The following is a 23989-nucleotide window of genomic DNA, read 5'->3' on the forward strand; positions in this document are numbered from 1 at the left end:
TACCGTGCAACAAGTATAATTTTAATTTCATACTTATTTAATTTCTATCTGGGAATTGTTTCTGAAAAGAAGTGATACTATTAACACTCCAAAAAAAAAAAAAAAAAGGCAAGTCAAATTAATTTGTGTCACATAGAAATTCTTCATTAATAAAGGAATGCTGGCCCACAGCTCGGGGTGGAAGCAAATATGGCAAGCAAGGACTGACCTAAGAATTAATATATATAGTGTTGTGGTTTTAAAAAAACCAGATTCACAGCTTTATTTCAGGCTGGCCCAGCTCAGCTTAACAAAGCTTAGTTCATCTTAACAAAGGTATTGAGCAACAGGGCTTTCAAGCATCTAAAGTACAATAGGTGACAAGACAATTCATCCCTCTTCCCATTAAGTAATTCTTAAATATATACATAAAATTCAACTGGTCTTTCCTGGAACTACCTTACTATAGGAAAATAAGCCTCTTAACAAAAGCTGCTTATTACGTTTACAAATTCAAAATCTATTTTACAATTGTTTGATTGCCTAAGTGTCTCATTTTATTTCCCTAGTTAAGTAAACACTCTCAAAAGGATTATACAAAAACTGCAACCATTACTATACACAGCATTTAGCCAGTAAGAGGAGAACTTTACACTACTTGAGGAGGATCATATTATTTCTTGTATTAAAACAAGCATAAATAGCATTCTTTCAAATGAACAGTTTTTAAAATTAAGTCTTTGTTAATCTGTCAGCAGCAGGTGTCTGAATGAGGAATCTACTTGAATGACTTAACTAGATGAGATCTGAACTCCCCCCTATGTTATTCAAGGGGCACAGCTGGTATGAAGACACCAGCATCCAGAAGATCATAATTATGTGAAATAAATACAGCAGAAAAAAAAAAATAGGTAGAGCACATTACCTAACTTGTATTGCAGAGTTTATGAACCAATGTGCATTACTTATTCTATACCTTAATAAAAAAAATTCTTTGTGGTTTTTCCACATTTGGGAGTGAATAGGTATGTTTGAAACATACAAATGAGATGAGCAGGACAGACCATAATTTCCTTTCCCTGTTTTCGCTCGATAGACATGGATAATTGATAACTCTGCTGCTTGAACAAACTCAGCAACAAACCTAGAAAAACACTGAGGAAGACTGTTGCTTTGGAAGGACATAAAAAAGTGCAATATTTAAGAAATGTGGGGAACCAACACAGAGGAACTAATCTGTGTAACTGGGATGGAACTGTAAATCTTCTTCATGGAAGTATTTTCAGAAAGACTGACATGCCTAAATACATACAGCAGGTCAGAGAAATTAGTTGACAGGTATCAGAAAAGTAATGATAAATGTTTAGACCAAAAAAAAAAAATCCTTCTGAAGATTTCTGCTGCCCCTCAGACACAGGGAATTTAGCTCATTTAGCTCTGGACACTAATTGTTCATATTTCCGGCTGCCTTTTCCTTGTCCTGAAGCACTTGAATACTGTTTTACATCTCTTTTTTGACTGATGACAAAAGAAGGGTATTAGCATTTTTTCTCATACCGCTGTTGTAGAAACAAAACAAGTAATGTTTTAACATTGCGACAGAAAAAATTGCATTTAATGTTGACAGACCATTCCTTTGCAATTCTCCTCTGTAACAACAGTCGCAGTAAGGCACAGATGATTATTCCAAAGTCCCACAGGGCCTAATCACGCATCTCTAGGCCTAGGTTTCCAATTTCCAACACAATGTAACATTGCTGCATGCATGGAAATGTAAGTCAAAGCCACAAAAGCTTAACAGACATCTCTTAATCCATCTGGTAAAAAGAGTGAAGTCTCTTATCAGTCTTCTGCTCAGAAATGTATCTCCCTTTCCAGTCACCTGGAGGACCAACTTTCCAACTGGACATACCAAAGGGGGACCCTTATCACCGTCTCTAAGTATCTGAATGGAGGGTGTCAGAGGATGGATCCAGGCTCCTCTTAGTGCCAAACAGGTCAAGAAGCAATGAGCAGGAACTGAGGCACAGAAGTTCCACCTGATTATGAGGAAGAACTTCTTTACTGCGCGGGTGACAGAGCACTGGAACAGGTTGCTCAGGGAGGTTACAGCATCTCCGTCACTGGAGAGATTGAAGAACCATCTGGACACAATCCTTTGTCATGTGCTCTGGGATGACCCTGCTTGAGCAGAGAGTTTGGACCAGACCCACTGTGGCCCATTCCAACCTGACCCATTCTGTGATTATTCTTGAATAGTATTCCCTGAGTCTACTTCCAGTCAACAGGCAAGTACAATTTGTGCCTTAGAACATGCATCTCACTTCACAAGCATGAAAGCAGTAAGAAAAAGGGAAACACTGCCCAAGAGGAAAAGAAGGGGTGCAAAAGTTTATATAAGAGAATTCCAGGCTATTTCAGTATCTGTTTAAAATTACCACAGCAGGAAGATAGGTGAATATCACGTTCAAGAGATGTCTTTGAATAATTTAGAAAGTGTTTAAGTTTACAGGATGAGCAATTTGTTTTAGAAGCTTACACTTCAGATATTGACCCAATTTTGTTCCCTAAATATTCATCACCATAGACCTTCCACTTACTACAGATTAATGAATTTCAAAATACTCTTTCACAAAACAACACTTCTGACAAAAATGTCAATAAATACAAATTTTAACCTAGGGTATAATTCTGAGATTACTCCCTGTACATACAGATGCAGGCAGAAAGCTCTGATTTCAGAAAAGCGGTAAAATGTTCAGGAAAAGTTTGGTAACCCACAAGTGCCATGGTAGTATTTCTCTAACAGAGTGAAGTACTGAAGGGATACAGGTTCATGACAAAATCCAGACATGAATTCCCTGTATGATAAGGCTAATGCTAAGGCTAATGCTATCAAATGGAAACCCACACTAGTTTAGTAGGAAAGCAAACCTGCAGAACAGAGTAGAACAGTAAAAACACAGATATTAAAAGCATTCTTATACTACTAGCAAATATCACTGGGATAAAGGAACAGGTAATGGACTTAGATACTTTTTAGGGTAGCTTTATTTTTGTAAGTTAGGAAGTCTGTTAAAGGTCTTCAAGGAAACAGAATCTTCTAATACTGAAGTTATAGCAGGGAACACCTGCAGTGAAGTACAATAAAGTCTGGTGACCCTTTTATAATACAAGGGAAAACAGAAACACTGTTGTTATCGTACGATGAATATAAAGAAATGCTTCTTCTTAAGTGCTACATGTACTTCCAGAAAGGATTCATTTTTACACTACAACAAACTACTGACAAAATGTAAGCCTTAGTGTTAAGAACTGCCTTTTGTTGCCAGTACCATTTTTTTTCTTACTGAAGAGTAACATAGGGAATGATCTCTGTACAGCAAGAGGTTTTTCCCTGAAAATGCCTATGAAATTGCATAAAAGCCTGACTTTGTAAACAAATGCAGTTACCACTGCAAGTTGGGTGCCATTAAATTACTATTATTCACAGTAACGTTATTACAGCATCACCTCCCCTCTCAGCCAAAACAGAGGCAGAGCATTCTCTTCCAAGTTCTGCACAGTTTCAGTGATACTTGGCTTACTGGATACTTTACAATGAATAGGTAGAAATGGTCAGGAAAACAAATGTAAACTGTCAATAAACAGTTTTTTTCTTAGAAAGCAGCCATGTCCCAAAACATGGTTAAGGAATAATTCTAATGAGGGGCCATTTGGGAATGAAGAGCAATCCCAGTAAAAAACTACTACATAATTTACAAATTGCTATCTTGACTACAGCCTAGTAGCAGGCAGCTCATCAGAAACTAATAGTTTTCATTACTTCATCTTCAGAAAAGCAACCCAGAAGTACAAGTTTACAGGAAATGAATATGCAGTTTACTAAAGTCAGAGGCAAACAGCATACATTAAAGCATGATGCTAAGTAAAAATCATTCCCTTATGATTAGCTTACATACCAAAGACAAGCAAATTCACCAAATCTTGTATACAGTTAGTTATTTTCTCTTTCCCAAAACATAAAATATGCTTACGTACAAAACCTTACCAGGTCTAGCAGGCAGACTGACTTGAACATATTACATTTATAATCCAGTGAATTCTTAAAACTAAGATACATATTTGCTTAAACACAACAACTATAAATGGAAACCTTCAGAGGACCCATTTACAGAACAGAATTCTACACTCTCACAAATAAAAGAACGTAAAAACAGTAAGAAAAAATTCCCAATGTCAAAGTCCTAATAGCAATAGAGTTTGGAAAGCAGCTGCATCAACAGGTTACAAACAAACAGCAATGCTTATTAACATTTGATGCAGCCTCCATTTCAGATCAAGTCTCCCATTAATACATCTTTACCCTAGCAACCTACACCAGATACTTGAACTTCATTAAGAGAAACAGAGGACTCCATCCACCTACATGAATAAAGACTTAGCATTTAATACCATCATATTAATATCACAATTCTTACCTAACATCAATAATATAAAATTAGGGGTTTGTATCATCCATTCTGTGCTACTTAAAAGCAAGCTTTGCAAGTACTTTTCAAAAACAATTTTCAGTATTAATATTCTAAATCTCTAAATTTAAAGAGTACAAACACAAGTCATATCTGTTACTGTGATTCTATGAGCACATACTTTTCAATTTCTTTTCTACTAGAGATCCTCACAACAGAGTAACACAAAAAAATGGTTATACAGCTGATCCAGCAAAAACTCACCTCAAAAATATTTCCAAATCCACTGAGTAAATGGAAAGCTACTTTCTATCTAGAAGTTCTAAACTTGAAAGCAAACTTAAAATTAAAACCCTGTCTGAAGGCAGTAGAACTAGTAACACTTAAAAAAAAAGCTTATATAAATATCAGAAAACAGAAACTTTTCCTGATTTTTTGTTTTAAATCCAGAGAAAAGCTTCTAAAAGGTGAATGATCCTGGAAGCAATTCTATTTTTCTTAAAACACAAACCAGCCACCAACCCCTACCTCCTTTAAAGCCACCCAAAAAGCCAACATTCAAGGAATAGTGAAGTAAATCACTAAATCTACACTTGGCTGTTGGGGGGTATTCAAAGCATGTTTCATGGAGAGCTCACTCTCCTTTGTGATCAGACTTCTCTCATCCCAGCTTTGACTGTACAGTTACAGCGAGGAAATGGTTTTCATAGTAATGAATAATTGCTTTAACATTAACAGCAGTCAATACTACCTGCATAGATAGAATCTACTCCAGCTTCTTCCTGAACCCTTCGCTATGTCCATTACTCTCAGACATGCCTCCTTCCACCTATCCTGCAATTCCCTCTTTGCAAGGCCAATTGCCCGAGCATCTCCAGTTCTCTTGCAGCTGCCCCAACACCCCCCCACTCACTGTTTATTTCACTGGTCAATGATTCACACTAATTTAATCAGCAGTTCCCCTCCACTGCCAGGGCTGCTAGACAGGAACCTAACACAGTTCTCTGTTTAGGAGTTTGCTGTCCCTTTGCTATGAGGACTCTGAACTCCTTCAGGAACCAGTGGAAATAAAGAAAGCCAACACAGAATCACAGAAGCTCCCACCACCACTTTGGTAAAAATAGGAACTCATTATTTAAATTATTTCGTTCAGCCTCTAATAGTAGGATTTTTAATTCCAGAACTGTATTAGTCAGTAACAGCGGTCACTGACAAGTGTTCTTAATTGCCAATTAAAAAAAAAAAAAAAAACACGTGCAAAAGAAACAGTCACAAAGCTTCAGTTATACTTTGGAATTTAAATATCACAAGTTATAATCAAATTTCATTAAAACAGCCTACACAATAGCACACAATTCAGGAAAATATTTCATGCTATGTACATTTACACTCTCCAGTTATTTTAAGCAATTCAGTAAGATCATGGCATGAAGCACACAAAGTCTCAAAGTCCCTTAAATGTAAATGTAGTGAAACATGCAGTATTTTCTTCAGAGCAAGAAACAACTGAGTACAGGTGCCTTAACTGAACTAACCTTTTCTGTATAAAGTTCTACCGTGTATCTTAGTGGGTCATTCTGCTCCATACAGTTAAGTAAGTATCCCTTTACCCTTTTTTTACCAAGGGTTGCATCTCGCATTTTTGCTCTTAAATTGTATATATCTATATATCTCCCTTTCATTATTCCCAAAGCTACCCTACTTATCTGCCCTCTTTATTTTCTTTCCTGTACACCAGTATCATGTCATTCATGCATTTAAAAAGACCTACAACAGCCTTCCATCCTCAAGCATGAGAGCCCTCAAATCTTTGTATTTCCCTTTTTCTTTAATGGAAACATTTTTCCAAATCTGCAAGGCCCTTCATAGTTCTATTCCCCATAAACAATGCTGGCTTTAAGTCCCTATTTGTTACTGTTAAGAAACTTCACACTCGAGTTGGTCTCGTAAGACCCCCTAATCTCTTCAAACCCCACACTTGCCTATAGCAGCTGACCTAAAAACAAGAGATGCACTGAGGGGGGGAAGCTGTTCATTATGTTTTAAACACTTGCACACAGAGAATGCCCCCATGCACAGGGACCTGAAAGCAAGAACAAAGTTAAGGCAGTTTTTTTATATGCTGAATGTACAAGTACTCTTAGGAAACCAGGGATGTGACAAAAACTTGCAATTACTCCATCATGTTTAGTCCAAGGTAAACTTGGAAGTCTCTCTCCAGAGAACGACTGTCTCTGTACACAGTCTCTTTCCACAGAAACCATGCAGTAAGCAACTCTGAAAAATGCTTTGTTTGCACTGTATCAATGGAGGGCTTACCCGTAACACATTTTAAAACCTTAATTGAATTTCTTACCATGGATTACAATTCTACAAAGATTCTGCCATGAATATTACAAAAATAAGCTGTTACAAAAAATACCTTTATACACAGACTAAAGATATTAATAGGAGGTGGTTCTACCATTTTTGAGTAATTAATTTTCAGTCAATTCCTGCCCTTGTATTTTAAATGTGTACACTTACATCTTGAAATGACATTTAAATGACATTCTGCATTTACCACAACGACATGAACCAGTCATGACTAAATCAGCGTGCTACACCACTGAAACTTCCTGTTTCACTTCAGAGCTAAAATTACTGAGATGTATAGGAGTTCTTTCTATACACTGAGAGTGAGAGATCAGGTTAAATTGGCTTTATGTTCAGCAGTAATACTCCAGATTTATGTCCTATTTTGTTTTCTGAGGTATGAGAGAAGAGATTGCTTGTTTGGGACTTTAATTCAGTTTTGGAAAATAAATACTAGAGATGTTTTAATGAGATTGGCTTTGTTAAGTTCAGGTAGATCACAGGAAGGCTGTAACACCTGTAGCAGTTTCAAATCAAGCAACACCAATTTTAAAATAGTGCACAGCAATTAAAAAAATAAAAACCATCCAACTTCTTTCCTCCTCTCTGAAGAATGTAAAAAGAAAACAAGACAGACAATTACAGTAGCATCAAAGCCAATTAATACTCTTGTCATATTAAGGCTTAGATGAAAAATGTTAGCACTTTAGCAATTTCTTTTTTCCCCTGTATGTCTCTAATTGCAAAACTAAGGGAATACTTTGGCAATAGCAGCCCTCCAGTGTAATTCAATAGACAGAGAACATGGTAAATTATTTTATTATGTCTTTTGCATATTAGCAATATGCAAATGTCCGTTATACTATAGCATTTCACCCATATTCTAACACCTACCTTCAATTCATACTGACAGAAATATTCAGTACATCAAAAACAAATTGATATCCTTCTGCCCACATCCACTTAGCTTTGGTTTACTATGTACAGTACACAGGATCCAACATAACTTTGGTTGTTCTGAACGTATTTAACTAAGGTGAAACTGTGGCCAAACTAACCTTACTTAGGACACACACACAGAAAAAAAAAATCACTTATTTACATTAAACAATACAAATGTTCTACTTTTAAAATTAGTAATTTCCCTCAGACTGTTGAAGACTACTTCCTTCTTCCAGTCTGTTAACACATGATGTGCAAATGCCTGCTTTCAGATCAGAATAAATGAAACTTTCCACTGTCTTAACCAGGAGAAGGTACAGTGGGATGGTGTTCCTTCCATTTACAAAACTACAAATAATTCATTTTCCTTCATCCTTACTGTATGCATACATGCTTCAGACCATTCCCCAACTATTAAATCCAGCTGGATTCTGTAAGAACTTTAGAATGTCTTTCCTATAGTACAACACTTCCAACACACAAATAAGTAAATGTACTCCCCACATAAAGCCTCATTCTCCAGATGTTTTCATATACGCATAATTCCACTAAATGCAGCTCAGTTGAAGCAGAAAAAATCACCGACTGCAGCAAAAGCAAGTGGAATTGCAAGAGTATGTAGGACTAGTATCTTTGGACAGGTGAACAGGAAATAAAAGAGGACGCCTCTGTATCCTGAGAAGTAGCACAGAATAGCAGCATATGGGCATAGCACATGCATTTAATTCTGAGATTACTACACTTTCAGTTGTGATCAGATACAATCAAAATCAGTGTACTAACAAAGAGGCATGTTTTTTAATCCATCTACACACTTCTATGACATTACCAGTGGTCTACAGAGCCTTTGCATTAAGTCAAAGAAGGAAAAACAAATAGGATTTATAAGAACAACTGGGTACCATGAACACATTTGTGGTGTGGAACTAGTATTTCCTAAAAACGCACTTGAAAGATACTTCCTTTATTTTACTATAACTATTATATCTAGTAAAACTAGTGCAGCAATAAATGTATATGTACATCAGAATTTGTTAGCTTTATACAGAAGAAAGAAGCACTGAGTTAAAGCTCCAAATTCTCTACTTGAATACTTCACTTTGTAACTTGACACAAAGACCAATTAAGAAAACAAAAAAACACCTTTCCAAATTCAGACAGTAACTGCTATTTTCTAAACTCTGGCTGTTTGTTATCTTAACACTGTTTATTACCTGGAAAATCCTATTCTTTTTCTAGGAAGCAGGGATACAAAGATCAGTTAAGAAATACTGGAGATATTACTACTGTCTATAAACAGGTAAAAACACAGTAGGCAGACTTGACTGTGAACACACTTCTTAAAGCTCCTGTCAAGAAAGGCTCTAGTATGTGCTACCTTTCATTATCATTTTCTAATTATTAAGAGTTCTACATAGCAGCTAAATACAAAGAAGCTTTTTTCATTTCTGATGGGGTTTAGTCTACGGAGAATGTACCTACACAGTACAGCACCACAATACACAAAGTTATTAAAAAGGATCCAAACCAGCCAATATTTATTGATAATGAAAAATCCAGAAAACTATTTCATGTTATCAAATGTTGCAGTATGTCTAAAATAAATGAGACATACTACTTAAAAAGAAGAAGGTTTATTTAATCTTTGGGACTACAAGGAAAACTAGCATACCTGTAAAAATCAGAAAATTAATAGGTTTTACAGTGCCTAAATGATTGCTTCCAATTAAATTCTCATTTTGGGTTCACTGCAGTCTCCCTAGCAGAGTACGAGGCACATTTAGTGCAAGACATCACCTGAGTGATAATGCCTAATTTTAATGAGAAATTAGTGATTGCTTAAGTAAAAGTTTGTTAAAGATAACTCACCACCATCCCTCTCTCTAACTCTGTGAGTATGCACACTTTTTGCTTTACTGTGCCCTGTGTTGTCACCGTATTTGTTTTCAGGGCTGTCAGAGCGCCGCAGCATTTTATTTGGTGGTGAAGGATCTGTGGTGTCTCGCATCTTGTCATGACGGTGATCACCACCACTGGGGTGACTCTTGGATGAGTACTTAAGAGCCTGTAAAAGATCACAAGAAAACAGGCATTCACATTAGAAATAAAATTTTGGGATTTTTTTCTTTTTTCAAAAGTACTTTAAAAAGTTAATTAATTTGAATTCCTTATTAAAAAAAAAAATCAGCATTAATTTTTCCAGTTTTAATTAACTACATTAAAGCAACAAGTTCTGTAATTAGAACTCAAACCACTTTCTCCCACTATTATATCCAATGTAACACTTGCTGTTAAGAAGAACCTAATTTCTCTATCTTTTCACTGATGGACTACACACTTTCTGCAGTAAATGGGCCACAGTTCTTCTACACCTCTGGGAGAAGAGTAAGTCTCCATTTGTTATTAGGAATACAAACTTAAAGTTACACTGAATCAGTGTAAACCTTGAATATGTCCTCCATACTCTAGTAAAGACCATTCCATTTCACCATTACCTTGCACCTTGGTGATGTTTTTTTCAGTACTAACATCCTTGTCACAGATGTAATTAAAGAAAAAGAATTCTAGGGGGCCAAAACATGTAATGTGACAATTAATTTTGAAGTCTTTACCAGAAATTACATGTTCTGCCTCACTCTGACCTGCTTGGTTTTGCAGTGTGAACTCCTGAAGGCAAGTGTTTACATTTACGTGAACTGTCACTGACAGGTGCCTTGGACTGCTGTACTGCACTTCAGTGATTCAAATACACAGAAATGCAGTAGAACAGTTCAATTCAGAGCCTATGGAGAGCAGTATCACAACATACAGCTTTCCACAGACTCAAACCTCGACAATGGGGTTTTTTCAGTAGACACAGCAAAGAAGCACACTATCCACCTTACAGAAACTGAGGCTGTTGTCAGTAGCTCAAGGATTTGATTGTTTCTGAACATGCCTAGCAGCTGGCAACTGCAGAAATTAAGCTTCAATCACAACTCCAAGTTGGTCAGGGTCTAAACCCGTGCCCCGCTCAGGTTACAGCCCACAGCAGCAGTTTTGGGGAGAATAAAGGACTTTGGGGAGGGGGTGGGGGCGTGGAAGAACAAGACTCCTTTTGTTTTTAGAAAAAAAACATTCACCGCCCCTGGGTCTCCACTCCACCGTGGCTGACCCCGGCTCCCTCGCCCGCCCCTCGCACCCTCCCCGACTCCCAGGCCTGAGCCCCGCACGGGTCGCACTAGGCCGCTCCTGCTCGCCCCGGCTCCGTAGGCCTCGGCCGAGCATCGGGGCCCCGTTCCCTGCGCCAGTGCCGCCGCCGCCTCCCCGCCCCGCGGCCCCGGGTCCAGAGCGCCGCCAGGGGCCGGACCGGGGCGGCCGCGGCACCGCGGCCTGCGGCGGCCGCCGGAGCCTCCGCTGGAGTAGCTCTCCCCCGCCTCCCCTGCTCCTCCTCCCGGCCCGGCGGTACCTGGTAGGGCTGCGAGTCCCCCCTGCGGTCGTGACAGCTGAGGAGAGAGCGAAAGAAAGAGAGAGAGGCGTTAGCGAGCGCCCGTTACCGGCCCCGCGGCCGGGCCGAACATGGCGGAGGGGGGGGGGGGGGGGGGCGGCCCCTCGGGGCCAGGGGGGTGAATTTACCCATCACTGAGTCTCTGCTGTTTCCTCGCATACATTACCATCAATGCCCGGCCTGTGTGTGTGAGGGTGAGGGGACCAGGAGGGCACGGCCGCGGCCGGGCCACAGGCGCCGAGGGGGGAGGCGGGGGTGGCAGCGCTCCGGGGGCAGGGGCGGGGGAAGGGGGCGGCTCGGGCAGCTCGGCTGGAGCGGCGCTCACGGGCCCATCGCCTCGAGAGGGGAGACGCCGGCAGCTCGGCCCCGCGCGCGCTGAGACACACCGGGAACACCGACTCGGCCACCGCCTCCCCCCGCCGCGCCCGCCGCCGCCGCTGCTCCAACTACATCCGGGGAACTCAGGCGACGCCGCGCTCGGTCAACGTCGGCTCTTTCCGGCTCTTTCCGACGCGCTCCGTCCTCTCTGTCCCCTTTGCTCTCGGGCGACTCTGCCTTCGGTAAACATCGGCTGCCTCCGCCGAGCCCGACGCCCCTCAGTCCCTCCCTTCGGCAAACATCGGCTACCTCCGCCGAGCACGACGCCCTTCAGTCCCTCCCTTCGGCAAACATCGGCTCCTTCCGTAACGCTCAGCCCTCCCTGCCCCTCCCGCCTCGGCCCACTCTCCCGACCGCTACCTGTCTTCGGAAAACATCGCGGTTTTCCGGAGAGACGTTTCCGCACGGCCGTCAGGGCGGCGCCGCGTTCGGAAGATCTCGGGTGTTTCCGTGACCCTTCACGGGCCGGCGCGGCCGTTGGCGGGCGCACGGGGCCGGTTGGCCGAGGGCAGCGTGGCCTCGGTGGCAGAGCTGCTCCCTCGGTGCGATCCCGAACTGCGATCCTGCCAGGCAGGTGGGGGCAACAGAGGGAATTGCGGGAGAGGTGGGAGATACGAATGGGAAGGTCTCCTCTTACCTACCCCCTCCTCCCCTTCCGCCCGGGCACTCGATGTACAGGCAGGAGCCATTTTGTGCGCGGCGCGTGTTCCGCAGGGCCGCGCTCGGCGGCGAGGAGGGTGTTAAAATGTCCCTGGGGCGGCGGCCGCGCGGGTCGGGCCTTGGCCCCGGTGTGTCCCCGGGGGGGTGTGAGCGGCGGGCGAGGGGCTCGTCGTGGCTCCAGCACAGGCGTTCCAGGTCACCCCAGTATTTGGGGAGCTCCGGGTGCTCGGTATGTCGGGAAGGTTCTCCGCTGTTGTCAGTGCCTGCTGAGCCCCTCAGGGTGGTGCCCGGTGACAGGACGAGGAGCGATGGCTATAAACTAAAACACAAGAAGCTTCACCTCAGCATGAGGAAGAACTTCCTCGTGTTGAGGGTGGAAAAGCACTGGAATAGGCTGCCCGGGAAGGGCGTGAAGTGTGCTTCTGTGGAGACATTCGGAACCCACTTAGATGCGTTCCTGTATCACCTGCTCTAGGTGACCCTGCTTTGCCAGGGGGTTGGACTGGGTGATCTCTAGAAGTCCCTTCCAACCCGAAGAATTCTGTGATTCTGTAATTCTTGCTCTTTTCTGAGCAGGCCCTTGAAGTTTGACGTACAAAGCATCCTATATTCAGGATTGTATAAAAGTATTGTAAAACATATCATGAATACTTTGATACCATTGCCATGACCGTGTCATAGGAGCCAGCAGTTTTCAGTAAAGGTTTAAGAGCAGATGCCAGATTTTGCCTTGTCCCCCTCCTGAAAAGGGAAGAGATGTGGTACATCTCAGAGTGGGCATGTTAACCTTAAATAGAGAACCTTGCCCCGTGGCTCCATCTGTGCTAGTGAAGCATTATTCATGTTAACACTCTTACAATTTTTTTTTCTGTTTCTTTGTTTGTTTGTTTTCCTTTAATTGGAGTGCAGAAGGCCGTTGCTGAAAGGGGACTTCAGGGAGTGCAGGATGACTCAGCAGGGAGCTGTTCTTCAGGGTTACAATAATGAGCTAGTGAAATGCATTGAAGATTTATGTATGCAAAAAGAAGAACTGAACAAACAAATCCGGCAAGCAGAAGAGGAAAAGAATAAACTCCAGCATGAAATTCAAGTTCTCAGTGAACAGTTGGAATGTGTATGTGAAAATCTGGCCCAAAAGGTGGCTTCACGGAATGAGCTTGATAAAATACTCGCTGAAACTGAAGCTGCTTACATGAAGATTTTGGATAGCTCTAGAACTTTACTTAATGTCCTGAAGAAGGAAGTGGGAAGCTTAAAGCATTCACCAGATCTGAAAACCAATGTAACGTGAAACAGTCAAATGTTTGGACTCTCCAGTTCTAAAATTCCACTAGGTGAGAAACGTGGTCAGCCACGGAACTTTACAGCCACAGTATAAGCAGACAGGGATTTTCTTCCAGTCTTTCTGTATGTTACATTATTTTCAAATGCACTAGAAAATAGATTAAATAAAGTTGCTGTTTTGCTTAAAAAATGTACTTAATTGAACACTATAAAACTTAGCAAAATAGGTAGTTGAGTCAAATGTGACACTGTCAGTTTTGACATTAGGATATTTCAAGACATAAAAAAAGACATGTTTTATTGGTTGACTTCAGATGTCTACTGGTAAATTATTCTTTGAAAACGAGTGGATACAAGTCAGATGCTACTTCTTTTCACGTTCTAAATGCTTAGGCTTTACTGTTGGGACCAAGTAGAAATGAGCTATTTAGCTTCCTGTAGGAGCTTGGAGTTCTGTCTGATGCATGCACAAAGACAACCCTTGTTTACAATAATTGTCTCTTTGAATAATAGAGGGATAAGGTGAGAAATCAGGACTAATGCAGGACATGGAGGCTTAAAATTTAACACTGTATGTGGTTTCTGCATCTTTTGAAGCTATTCTCCAAAGCCTTGTTCAGAAAGGAGATGTGCTGCAGTGAAAGGTTTGGTGCAAGTGCACAGACAGCTACACCATGAATGCTTGGACCAGTAATTCATTTGGGGCTATGAAAAATGTGTCAGTAGTGACTAGAAGTCCTGAAAAAAACACTGGGATCCTGTTAAAAATACTGAGGTAAATACAAGACCAAAGAAGATAGTCCTGGCTAAAAGCCAGTAATACAATTTTTGGAAGCCTTTTTAGTGCCTTTTATCTCAATACTGATCTTTTAAATAATTGTAATAAGATTGTAGAGAATAGTGAACATCCTGGAATGATGTGAAATAAATACAAATGAAAGGTGAAAGAAGAAAATGACAAGTGGTTTGCAGCTATCAGACATTCTTACAGAGGACATTAAAATAGAACTTAGAGATCAGGGATGACATAACAGCATGGCATAAATTTCAATTTAATGCTGTTTTTTATTTTTACTGAACCTCTCTGTTTGTGCGTGTGTACATACACGTGCATTTTGTCACACTCTTTCACGTGTTACAGCAGTAACTTTTTAAGCTGTGTCTTCTTGTCAAATCTTCATTCAATACCAATTAATTAAATCAAAAGAAGTCTAGTTGTAATCTCCTTACTTGATAATGGTGTGTCTCTCAGGTGCATGCATAGAGGGTATGGAGATGTGAATAGTTTTGGTAATAGCTCTTCATCAGTAATAGGAAGCAAATTTTATGTTCTTCTGGTTGCCGTGCTACATCAGGGATGAGTGTGACTGAGATAAACACAGTTTACTTGTATGGCACTTGCAGGGGCTTCCCTCTGGGGAATTTCTAGTGGGTAATGCTGAGGTGATAAAATTACATCATCTCGGGTGCTGCTGTAGTAGTACTGCAGCACTCAGGACCACCTTATGTTAAAGTGAAACACAAAAATTTTGCTGTTTTTAGTAGCAAAAGAGTGGTTTATTTGACTGGACATTTTATGACATTCTGTCTTCCCTTAGACTGGTAGTAGTAACTGATATACAGCAAAATAGGAAGACTCAGGAAAAGTGTTAACTAAAGAGCAAGAACTTGGAGTTGCAAATGTAAACTGCTTCTTACTAGCTGCAATGGAACTCGAAACTGTCTGAAAAAAAATCTGTATCATAGAAAGCTCATTTATAGAGAACAGTACAGTTAGTATTGGTCTCACACAATAATTACAGGTTTGTTTGCCTTAGAATAATCATAAATAATGCCTCTTGTTGTACTGAAGCTGATAAAACTAAAGAAGTTTTAAGAGAAGCCTTATGAGACTTTGAAGAAATCTACTTCCAGACGTTATTATGTAGCTATTACAGTGTCAAAACTAAATAACTGGAGATGCTTTAATTTCTGTTTTTACAAAACTAAGGGAAAAATGTAACTTTTGGCTAGTATTTACACACACACTGGAGCCTCCCAGTTTTCCAAAAAAAGTTGAAATGTTGCTAGAATTCCACTCAGTGATCCAAATCTAAAATTTCCATTTAAAGTCACACTTAAAGGTGGAGAGAAATAATATATCTCTAGGGCTTGCCTATTTTTAGAATAACTCTGAAGTGTGGCAGTCATTGTGCACCCGTAGAGTTGCTACTCAGTAATGCTTACCATTATATTCTACATTGACCCAAATGAACCCTTTTATTGAAGTGATAAACCTTTTTCACTGCTTTTCCAGACACTATAAATCTTGACATAAATAGCTTTTGTTAAACAACTTCACTTTGTTCAGAAGATAGGCAAACTAAGTTGGTCCACAGTATTGCTGGAAGAGGAAATGATAATTTGCAGATAGCAGTAGCTCTGCAGGGATGGCCTGAAACAGAAAGTTTACCTTAAATAAGGCAAGTCATACTTACTCCTAACTTAATTTTTATATTAAATTTGCATGACTCTCTGAGTTCAACCTGATGCTTTACTGCAGTGCTTACAGTCTAGGAGCCTTAATGCCAAAAGTTGGGTTCCTAATCTAAACTGCTGTGTTCGGTGTTTTGTATCTTATTTTGTATGTGGGGAGACAACAGTTTTTGAACCTTCCACCTGTGCCTGATTCAAAGATTTAGTGAAATGCATCTAGAGCATTGGTCTAAAGTCCTGAATTTATGTAAAGACACCTCTACCTGGTTTCCAAGTAACAGAACGTAACTGCAAGGTATCTGGTGATTCTCTGCTTTTATAGCAACGCTTCTTGAATATGTACCCAGCACTTAAAACACTAGTGAGCAACAGTTTTTTCAAAACATTTGACTGTTGACTCCTTGCAAGTAAACTGTAGAGAGTTTGGCAGTTACTAAAGAAACTGCTTGTGGGTGGTATGTTGAAGTAATTTTCTGTGTGGAAGTGATTATAGGAACCACTGAGTGAAGTCACTTATGCCAGCAGCCATTCACATCCCATTACTGTCTCTTTTCAGTGGTGCTTACCCTGCAGCTTAGGTACCTCGTCCCCACATGCAGTTTCTGTTAATCACCTTACAGAAATGGAGGTGAGTGGATTGGGGGTTGGCTTTAATTTCAAGGGTAGGGAATAAAGAGAAGGTGTGGATGTGAAGTCCTGGTTTGGGAAGACTGGAGCATGAGGGGGTATGATAGAGAGATGGAGTTTCTCCTAATTTCTGTCTGCTTTAAGTGTACTTGTACTGAGCTACTGAGTTCTTGCTACCCAATAAATCAAATTTTAGAAATCATCTGAACTTCCTCTGAAGCCAGGACTTTCTGCCCCTTCCTTTAAGTCCACTGACAGTCAGCAAATGAGGCAACCTATGTTTTGTTTTCTCTTTGTGTCTTTTATTTCTGTTCCAGCAGGAGGCTGTGGATTCTAAGCCTCCTGTTTGCTGGGTAAGTGTGCTGCCAGGCTCACACAGGATGCAGTGGTGTTGTTTCCTGTCCTGGATGCTCTCCTATGAACAGTCCTCAGTGAACTGCTTGGGTTTTAAAAAGAACCCCAAGTTCTGTGTGTACTTGATGTACTCTGTCAGATTGACCTTGGACAGTTTAGGCAGAGGGTTGGCAGGTTTTTGGCTCTTGGTGAATGCAAGAGATTGGTTTCCTTGGACTAGGAATTCTTCAGACCAGGAAGACTAGGCATCTTCAAATACCTAAAGAATTGTCCATTCAAACAATGAAGCAAGCTGTAGTCTGAACCCAGGTGACTGGATCTTGGATTCCTGTTTAAGAATTGAGTACAACTCCATCTAGCTCTTGGGGTACAAGTGTGTCCCACTCCAAATCGATAAAGTGGATTAAGCTAAACTGGAACAAGGTACTGGTAATTCTGCACCAAGAACATTCAGAAGATTGTTAGCCAGAGGATCAGATGTCTACAGTTAATTCATCATACAGATGAGTCTTGTGCAGAATATCTATTACTCCTTAGATGATTTTGCTTGTTAGAAGAGATTTGAGTGATAAGGTGTAGCTTGTGGCAGTTGCCTTGAGTAGATCCTAGATTCTTGGAGTTTTATGCAAGAAGTAGACAAAACAGTTATTTTTTTAATTTATTTTTTTAATTTCCTCCTTTTCAGGAATGAGCAAAGAAGTATTAATAAATGCTTTAATGTTGATTTGTTTGTGTGTGTGTGTTGGCGGTTTTCTTAACAGATGAATAGGCAAGTTTTCCTAAAATCACAGTGTGCTTTTACACAATGTATGTGTGTGTTTTTAAATATAGATGTATCTATTTTCTTTTTTCTCCTTTGGGTGAAGGATGGACTAGTGTTTGGTTTAATTTGTGCACCACTTGCTCTGTCAGTGTCTGTTGTTTTACTGGGGAAGAGTCAGGCACCATGGCCACTTCTTGGGTGTCTGTTCTATGCCTTTTTTAAACTTGGGATGGGTGTTTTGTTCTTTGCCCCTTAACTACTTATAAATCTGTCAGGGATTTTATTAAATGCCCCAGAGTAATCCTTGATGGTTGTCTGTCTTAGTTGGTTTCAGATGAAGTTTGGTTCACATCTAGCTGTAAAACCCAGCTAATTGCATGTTAGGTGTTCATAAAACATGGAGAGGTTCAAGCTTGCACAACAAGGAGCTATGTGGTCATCCATAGCTCTAGCTTGTGGGATTTGTGTGAAAAGCAGTTCAGTGTTGTAGTCTGTATTTACAAAAATAAGATTTTAGTAGAATTTGGGCTAGTAGAACACTTTGATTTTATAGTCGTTTCAAAAGTAGCTTCACAAGATCTTGTGGGGTGGAACAATTTGCAGGGTTTTTTGTCTGTTTGTGCAAGACTATGGATATGCTTCAGTAACTACTACAGAAAATTTGTAAATTTTAATACAAACTTGGGTGTCTTACTTAGCAGCGGGATGGAAAATAACAGTGTAAAATCTTTGCATTTTGATTATAGCACACCCATTGTTTGTGACACGATGCAAAGCTGATAATATTTGTAAGTATGCTTAATTTGAATGTCACAAATGGCAAAATGTTACTTTTAGAACAGGATTCATGCATATTAGAAGAAAACAAGCAACTGTAGACAGAGATCACATTCAAGAAGAGGCATTTGAAAGAAGTCCTGTCAGTCTTGCTCTGGAGGTGGGATTGACTGTGATTCTGCTGACTGTGGTGGGAGCTTGTTTCTCTCACATCTCACTTAGGGCCTGTGAAGTTTCATGGGGTGGCTTCTCCTCTCAGCCTTACCAGCACTCCTGTACAGAGAGCATGTACTTGGTCCTGAAGGATTTAGAACAGTGTTGAGTGTTCTTATTTACTATCTTGTGTGAAGTAGACACACAGCTTCCTGGCCAGCCTAAATCAAGACGACAGGAGTGTTAGAGACTATAAAACAAAGTAAGAGGCTGAACAATTTGTAACACTTACTTTGAAAAATGTTTGAAATTACGATACCTAACAGACTGATCACAGAGCATTTTAAAGTTAAATCTTCATAGGTGTTATTTTTTGAGCTTCATATGCATAGGTTCTCTTGCTTCAGTCAGAGCTCCCATAATTGGCTTGAGGTTTTCCATTAATAACGGGCTATATGGGAACACTTATAGAAAATTATTTATGTCATAGTCTGTGACAAATTGTAATTTACATTTTTTTAAAAACCATATAGTTGATTTAGTTGAACATAGTAAAAAGTATATTCTTTCATATTTCTTTCCTAAAGGCTGTCAAATCTCCCTGTCTGTATTCGGAATTAGATCAAAGTATTTGTAGTATTTTCTTTTTGTTGTTACATGATTATTAACAAGTTCATACAACTTGGATACTCATTCTGATTGGGAATGTCTGTCAATTCCTGTCACAAAATCCTCTTCATATTCCGCAAGCTTACACTTTTTTAAAGCCTCTTTTTCCTTATACAGTAAGAGCACTTTAAGTTGAATATCAGCATGAGAGAATTTTGGTTTTTGAATGTTTTTGTAATATAGTTAGTATTCAGGGCTGAATCATACACCGTCAAGTGTTTAAAACAAAAAACTGGCAGTAATTCTTATATGGTTATGCAGCTGTTCAATAACAGAAATCCTGCTATACATTTGTGCTGCTCGCTGCCTCATAGTAAGTGAGATTAATTGCTGTAACTCATGCGCCCAAGGTACTTTTTGTTAAATACTGGTTCTTCCTCAAGTATTGTTGCTAGCATGGGTGGAATGGATACTCCTTCCAGGGGAGCATGGGGCAAAAGAGGAGCTGCCTTTTTAGTAGAGATCACCGTCTGTGGAAAGAGAGGGGCATCCGTGTTAGCCTTGTCCATGGTAAAGTGATGTGAGACAATTAGAACAAAGTGGTTAGAATGGTCATAATTCTCTGTTATAAGGTTCACTGAAGCAAGCTGATAAAAAGAAAACCAGTCCATGCTGTCAGTCACAAGGAATGTAATACCCAATTGCAGCCAGGTTATCTTTAAGTGCAGGAGCTCAGGTGCAGCTGGGGGCAGTGTAACTGCCGCAGTACTGGGCTCAGTGCGGGTTGCTTTGCCCTGCCAAGAAGCAGTTGACCCTGTGGATACCTTTATGAAATCTGATACGCTCTGGAGTCACTGGACTTGTTAGAAAAGTGTGACCTCTTCCTGTTCTTGAAACTCGGAATTCTGTGTCTTAGTGACACGTGACTTCGTGACATGACTCTATGAGAAGGATATTTATTTAAAATCCTGTTCTGTTTAGTGGTTTTCCTCTGAAACCTAAGGTGTTCTTGCTTTAGATTCAGGTTGTTCAAGTTCAAATACATGTGACCTAAAATACAGATGCCCAAGTTCCACTGAAGCCCACAAGCCTGTAAGTTGTTGTTATTCAATGTGTAGTACTCCAGGTTCCTGGTCAAATGCAGACTTAATCCTACAGTTAAGTTGTGAACCTTGTGGCTCCTCTTAGTTTAAATGATTTGTGTGAAGCGTTGTTTGCTCAGTTTGGAATGTACTTTCGGTTTTTTGTTTGTTTTTTAATGAAGTATTCCATTGAGGCCTCCCATGGCACTCTGCCATACACATTCATGGTGTGCATGTGAGAATGTTTTCTTTGGGAATGTCAGAAGAAAACTACCTGTACAGCAGCAATTTAACTGAAACAAGATTTAAACATGGTTAAAAACCATGTTTTTAACTGAAACATGGTTTTATGCTGTGCTTGTTTTTAAAAGTGTTTAAAAATGACACATATATAAATATGTATATTTATATAGGATATATAAACAAGTGCTTCCAATGAACCAATCACATAGTACCTTACAGAGAATGTTAATACCTTTATCCCCCTTGATTGACAGTGACACTCAGTAGTAATCTGCCCCAAATCAGGGATAGATCTGGGAATGGAGGCTTTGCTTTTTCAGCCTCACTTGAATGCTCTGACTTGGACTGGTTCCCAAGGATTCATGTCCCGTTTGGTGTTTTGACATCAACAGACAGGATTATGCATTCTCAACCTGTGTGTTGGGGGAAGGGATAGATATAACTGATTAGAGGCATACCTTTTTGCTGTTACTTACTCCACATGGCACAAAGCATGATGATGATGTTTAAATGTGTTCATCCTTTCTCCATGAATAGAGCCAGCATGACAAAGTATCCCAACTCCTGAGCAGCCACTCTAACTTTCCAGACCTGCTCTCTCCAAGCCCCTGCTTTGGGACCTGACTGTAAGAAGTGGGGCAGAGGTACAGAAAGAGCTTTTAATGATAGTTGCTAATTCATTACCTTTCAAAGCCTAGCCTTCTTCAGATAACTTGCCTTTATAGACCCTATTGTTTTATCAGGCTGCTTATTACCTTATACTAGTCCATGTAAGACCACCAGATTTTTTAGACATGGAGGCTTCTTGATGTTAAAGGTAGTGGGAGGTCTGAATTTTAGTCCATCTATTACATACAGAACACATATAATACCAGCAGGCTGTGAGGCAACCATATTCTACCACAGGTTGTTTTGGGTTAATGGATTGAAGTAGTATGGAAAGTGAGGAACTCTAGGTATCTGGATGGATGGGGCTCTTCTATAGTGAAAAGAAACTGGCTCTATGAATTCAGAGTAAGAACTACTTTAACCTAACTTTAACAGGTGGCGCCTGACAGCAATATTCGTATATTCGTATATCATGTATATGTGTATATATATATACACATACGTTAAAAAATATATATAAATATATATATATATAAAAATATACTCAGCATTTTAATAAATACAGAGAGTTCTTGGTAGAAAGCTGTTTAATACTTCAGTATTATCTGCCATTAGAAAAGACAATTTAAACAGGTTGGACATTAACAACTCACATGAGGTCGTGTATCCTGTTTTATCAGTAGCCCCCACAGTCTTGCTTCCACATAAGCCATCATTTGTAGCACCATCCTCATCTTCTCCTGCAACAGCTTTTGTTGCCTCTATTTCCTAGCTCCTTGCTTACCATGTTTTTAGTTATCCCAAGCTGTTGACCAGAAACATGCTGCTCTTCTGATATGTGGTGTGTCAGAGATACTTTCAGTATCTTGATACCGTCCAGACATGTTCTGGCACACTTGGGAAAATCGTTTACAAAACTAAACAGATCTCATTCAGTTCGATAGTGCCCCTAAAGTTATGGCTGGATAGGGTGCTAATATTATATTCTAGAGAAAACAGATGCCTGATCTGAGTTTCATCCCAAAAAAAGGGTGGGATGGGAAAAACCCATCCTAAAAAGACTTGTAGGTCAAAGGGATGGAGGGATGGATGGATGGATGGATGGAAATGTGATTTTCCTGATATACTATGGAGATTAAAGAACAGAAGTTTATTTTGTCATTGAGGATAAATGCTGACTTTGCTTATAATCTTCTTAATAGACCAGATAAAGGTCTATATGAGGTGCTGTAATTTAATTAATAATTAATGCTGTAATTTAATTAATTCAGAGTGATGTGAGTTTGTTCCAGAAATGTTCACTCTGTGTTTGAGAAAAGATTATAACTTGAAACTAGAAAGAGGAAAAGAAATAAGAGTGCTGGATATTGCAGATAATGATCTCATCGAGGAAGCTGTTATAGGTCACTTGTGTCTTCTTCAAAGCTCTGAGTGTGACCTGTGTTGCAAAATAATAAATATGTGCTAAGACAGAGTGGAGTATGGCACAGTAAGGCTACTTGTAAAAAGTTATGTCAGGGCATTGTATGTATTCAGCAATTTTCTTTGCAATCCTGCTCTATTTTACAAACTAATCTATTTCCCACTAAGGTGTGCTAGAGATAAACACTGCAAATACCTTTGTGTGCAGAGAGGAAGGAGAGGCAATTAAAAGTCTGCATGCTGTGAAATCTCTGAGTACCAACAATGTCTGCACAGACCTTTACCATGTTTTAGGGAACAATTGGTTTTCCTACTTTCTGGGGTGACTGAACACAAACAGTTGTTGAAAGAGGACAGTAGCTCAGTTATTTTCACACTGGCTAAAATCCTGCTGGTTTGCATAAAGGTTTCTAATTTTATTTACTGATAGCAAAGTCTTGGTGACAAAATGGCTCCTTCAGATCAGATGCTGTTTTATTAAAGTGCATCATTTCATCTCTGACAAAGAAAGGGCAAACTTCTGATAATGCAGTGAAAGAACCTGGGGAAGGGCAGTATCTGGTATTGGTCTCCATCAAAGACAAGGAAAAGCACAAAAGGATAAAACTGCTGGCCATGGTCTGAATCAAACGGGGTTGCCTCCGAGAGTAGAAGTGAGAGGGCTTTTCTTTCTTTTAACTTGCTCCCTCCTACATCATTACTGGGCTGAGTAAGAAAAGAATTTTCTTTTGAATACATGGGATAATTTGCTTCAAGAAACGCTAGTTCCACATGGGAAGCAGCTAAAGCTGCCCCATGGGATCTTTTATTTTTTTTCTTCAAAAAATTTTCATAATGCAAATTCTAAAAGCAAGCAGCCATTGTAAGGAAAAGAGAAGCAACAAAATGTTGTGTTTGCTTGTCATTGCAGACCTTTTATACTTCAGTAACTTTATTCCTATGTGGAGTTTCTTGGCTGCAAGTACTGCTTGTCCAAAACATGGATTTTTGGTCTCAGATCTGTTCAGTGTAAAATTCCTTTTTTATTTTAGATAAGCTTAATAAAGCAGTATACATTGTTACTTCTGTTGTATGTGTACTATATACATATTACATATTACTTATATAAGTATGTTGTTACTTAGGTATGAAATTTATCTATAACTCTTAGGTAAAGGTTCTTTTCCATGGCTTGCTATGCCATGTATTATTACATGTCATCACACTGATGTTGCTGGAGTGAGGCTTGGTTCTCAGACATTAAGATAACCTTTGAACTTAGATTAGCTGTTAAGTATTTTATAGTTTCAGGTGTTGGCAAACTCAGAAGCAACCAAAC

General features: G+C 39.9%; 2 protein-coding genes across 5 annotated transcripts in view; one reads left to right on the forward strand and one right to left on the reverse strand.

Moving 5' to 3' along the window:
• WAC (WW domain containing adaptor with coiled-coil) overlaps positions 1-11612 on the reverse strand; it is a 57226-nt gene extending 45614 nt beyond the window's left edge. For 2 of the 3 annotated variants that reach the window (XM_048294306.1, XM_048294287.1), the window contains exons 1-3: positions 11364-11611; positions 11197-11233; positions 9618-9813 (exon numbers count right to left, since the gene is read on the reverse strand). In XM_048294306.1, the coding sequence (XP_048150263.1) occupies positions 9618-9813; positions 11197-11233; positions 11364-11404 (274 nt within the window). In that variant the 5' untranslated portion in view covers positions 11405-11611. Of the gene's footprint in view, positions 1-9617; positions 9814-11196; positions 11234-11363 lie in introns of all 3 variants that reach the window. The other variant, XM_048294296.1, reaches the window with a different exon arrangement.
• Positions 11613-11631: 19 nt separating this feature from the next.
• LOC125321575 (Sjoegren syndrome nuclear autoantigen 1 homolog) lies at positions 11632-23732 on the forward strand. 2 transcript variants are annotated; one of them, XM_048294641.1, is made up of 2 exons: positions 11632-12187; positions 13183-23732. In XM_048294641.1, the coding sequence occupies exon 2, from the start codon at positions 13220-13222 to the stop codon at positions 13562-13564; it is 345 nt and encodes a 114-aa protein (XP_048150598.1). In that variant the 5' UTR covers positions 11632-12187; positions 13183-13219; the 3' UTR covers positions 13565-23732. The 2 variants fall into 2 exon arrangements, with proteins under 2 accessions (XP_048150598.1, XP_048150609.1); XM_048294652.1 differs by having other exon boundaries at positions 12106-12183.
• Positions 23733-23989: the final 257 nt, after the last annotated feature.

Source organism: Corvus hawaiiensis, chromosome 1 (genome assembly GCF_020740725.1).
Source record: "Corvus hawaiiensis isolate bCorHaw1 chromosome 1, bCorHaw1.pri.cur, whole genome shotgun sequence".
Classification (NCBI taxonomy): Eukaryota; Metazoa; Chordata; class Aves; order Passeriformes; family Corvidae; genus Corvus; species Corvus hawaiiensis.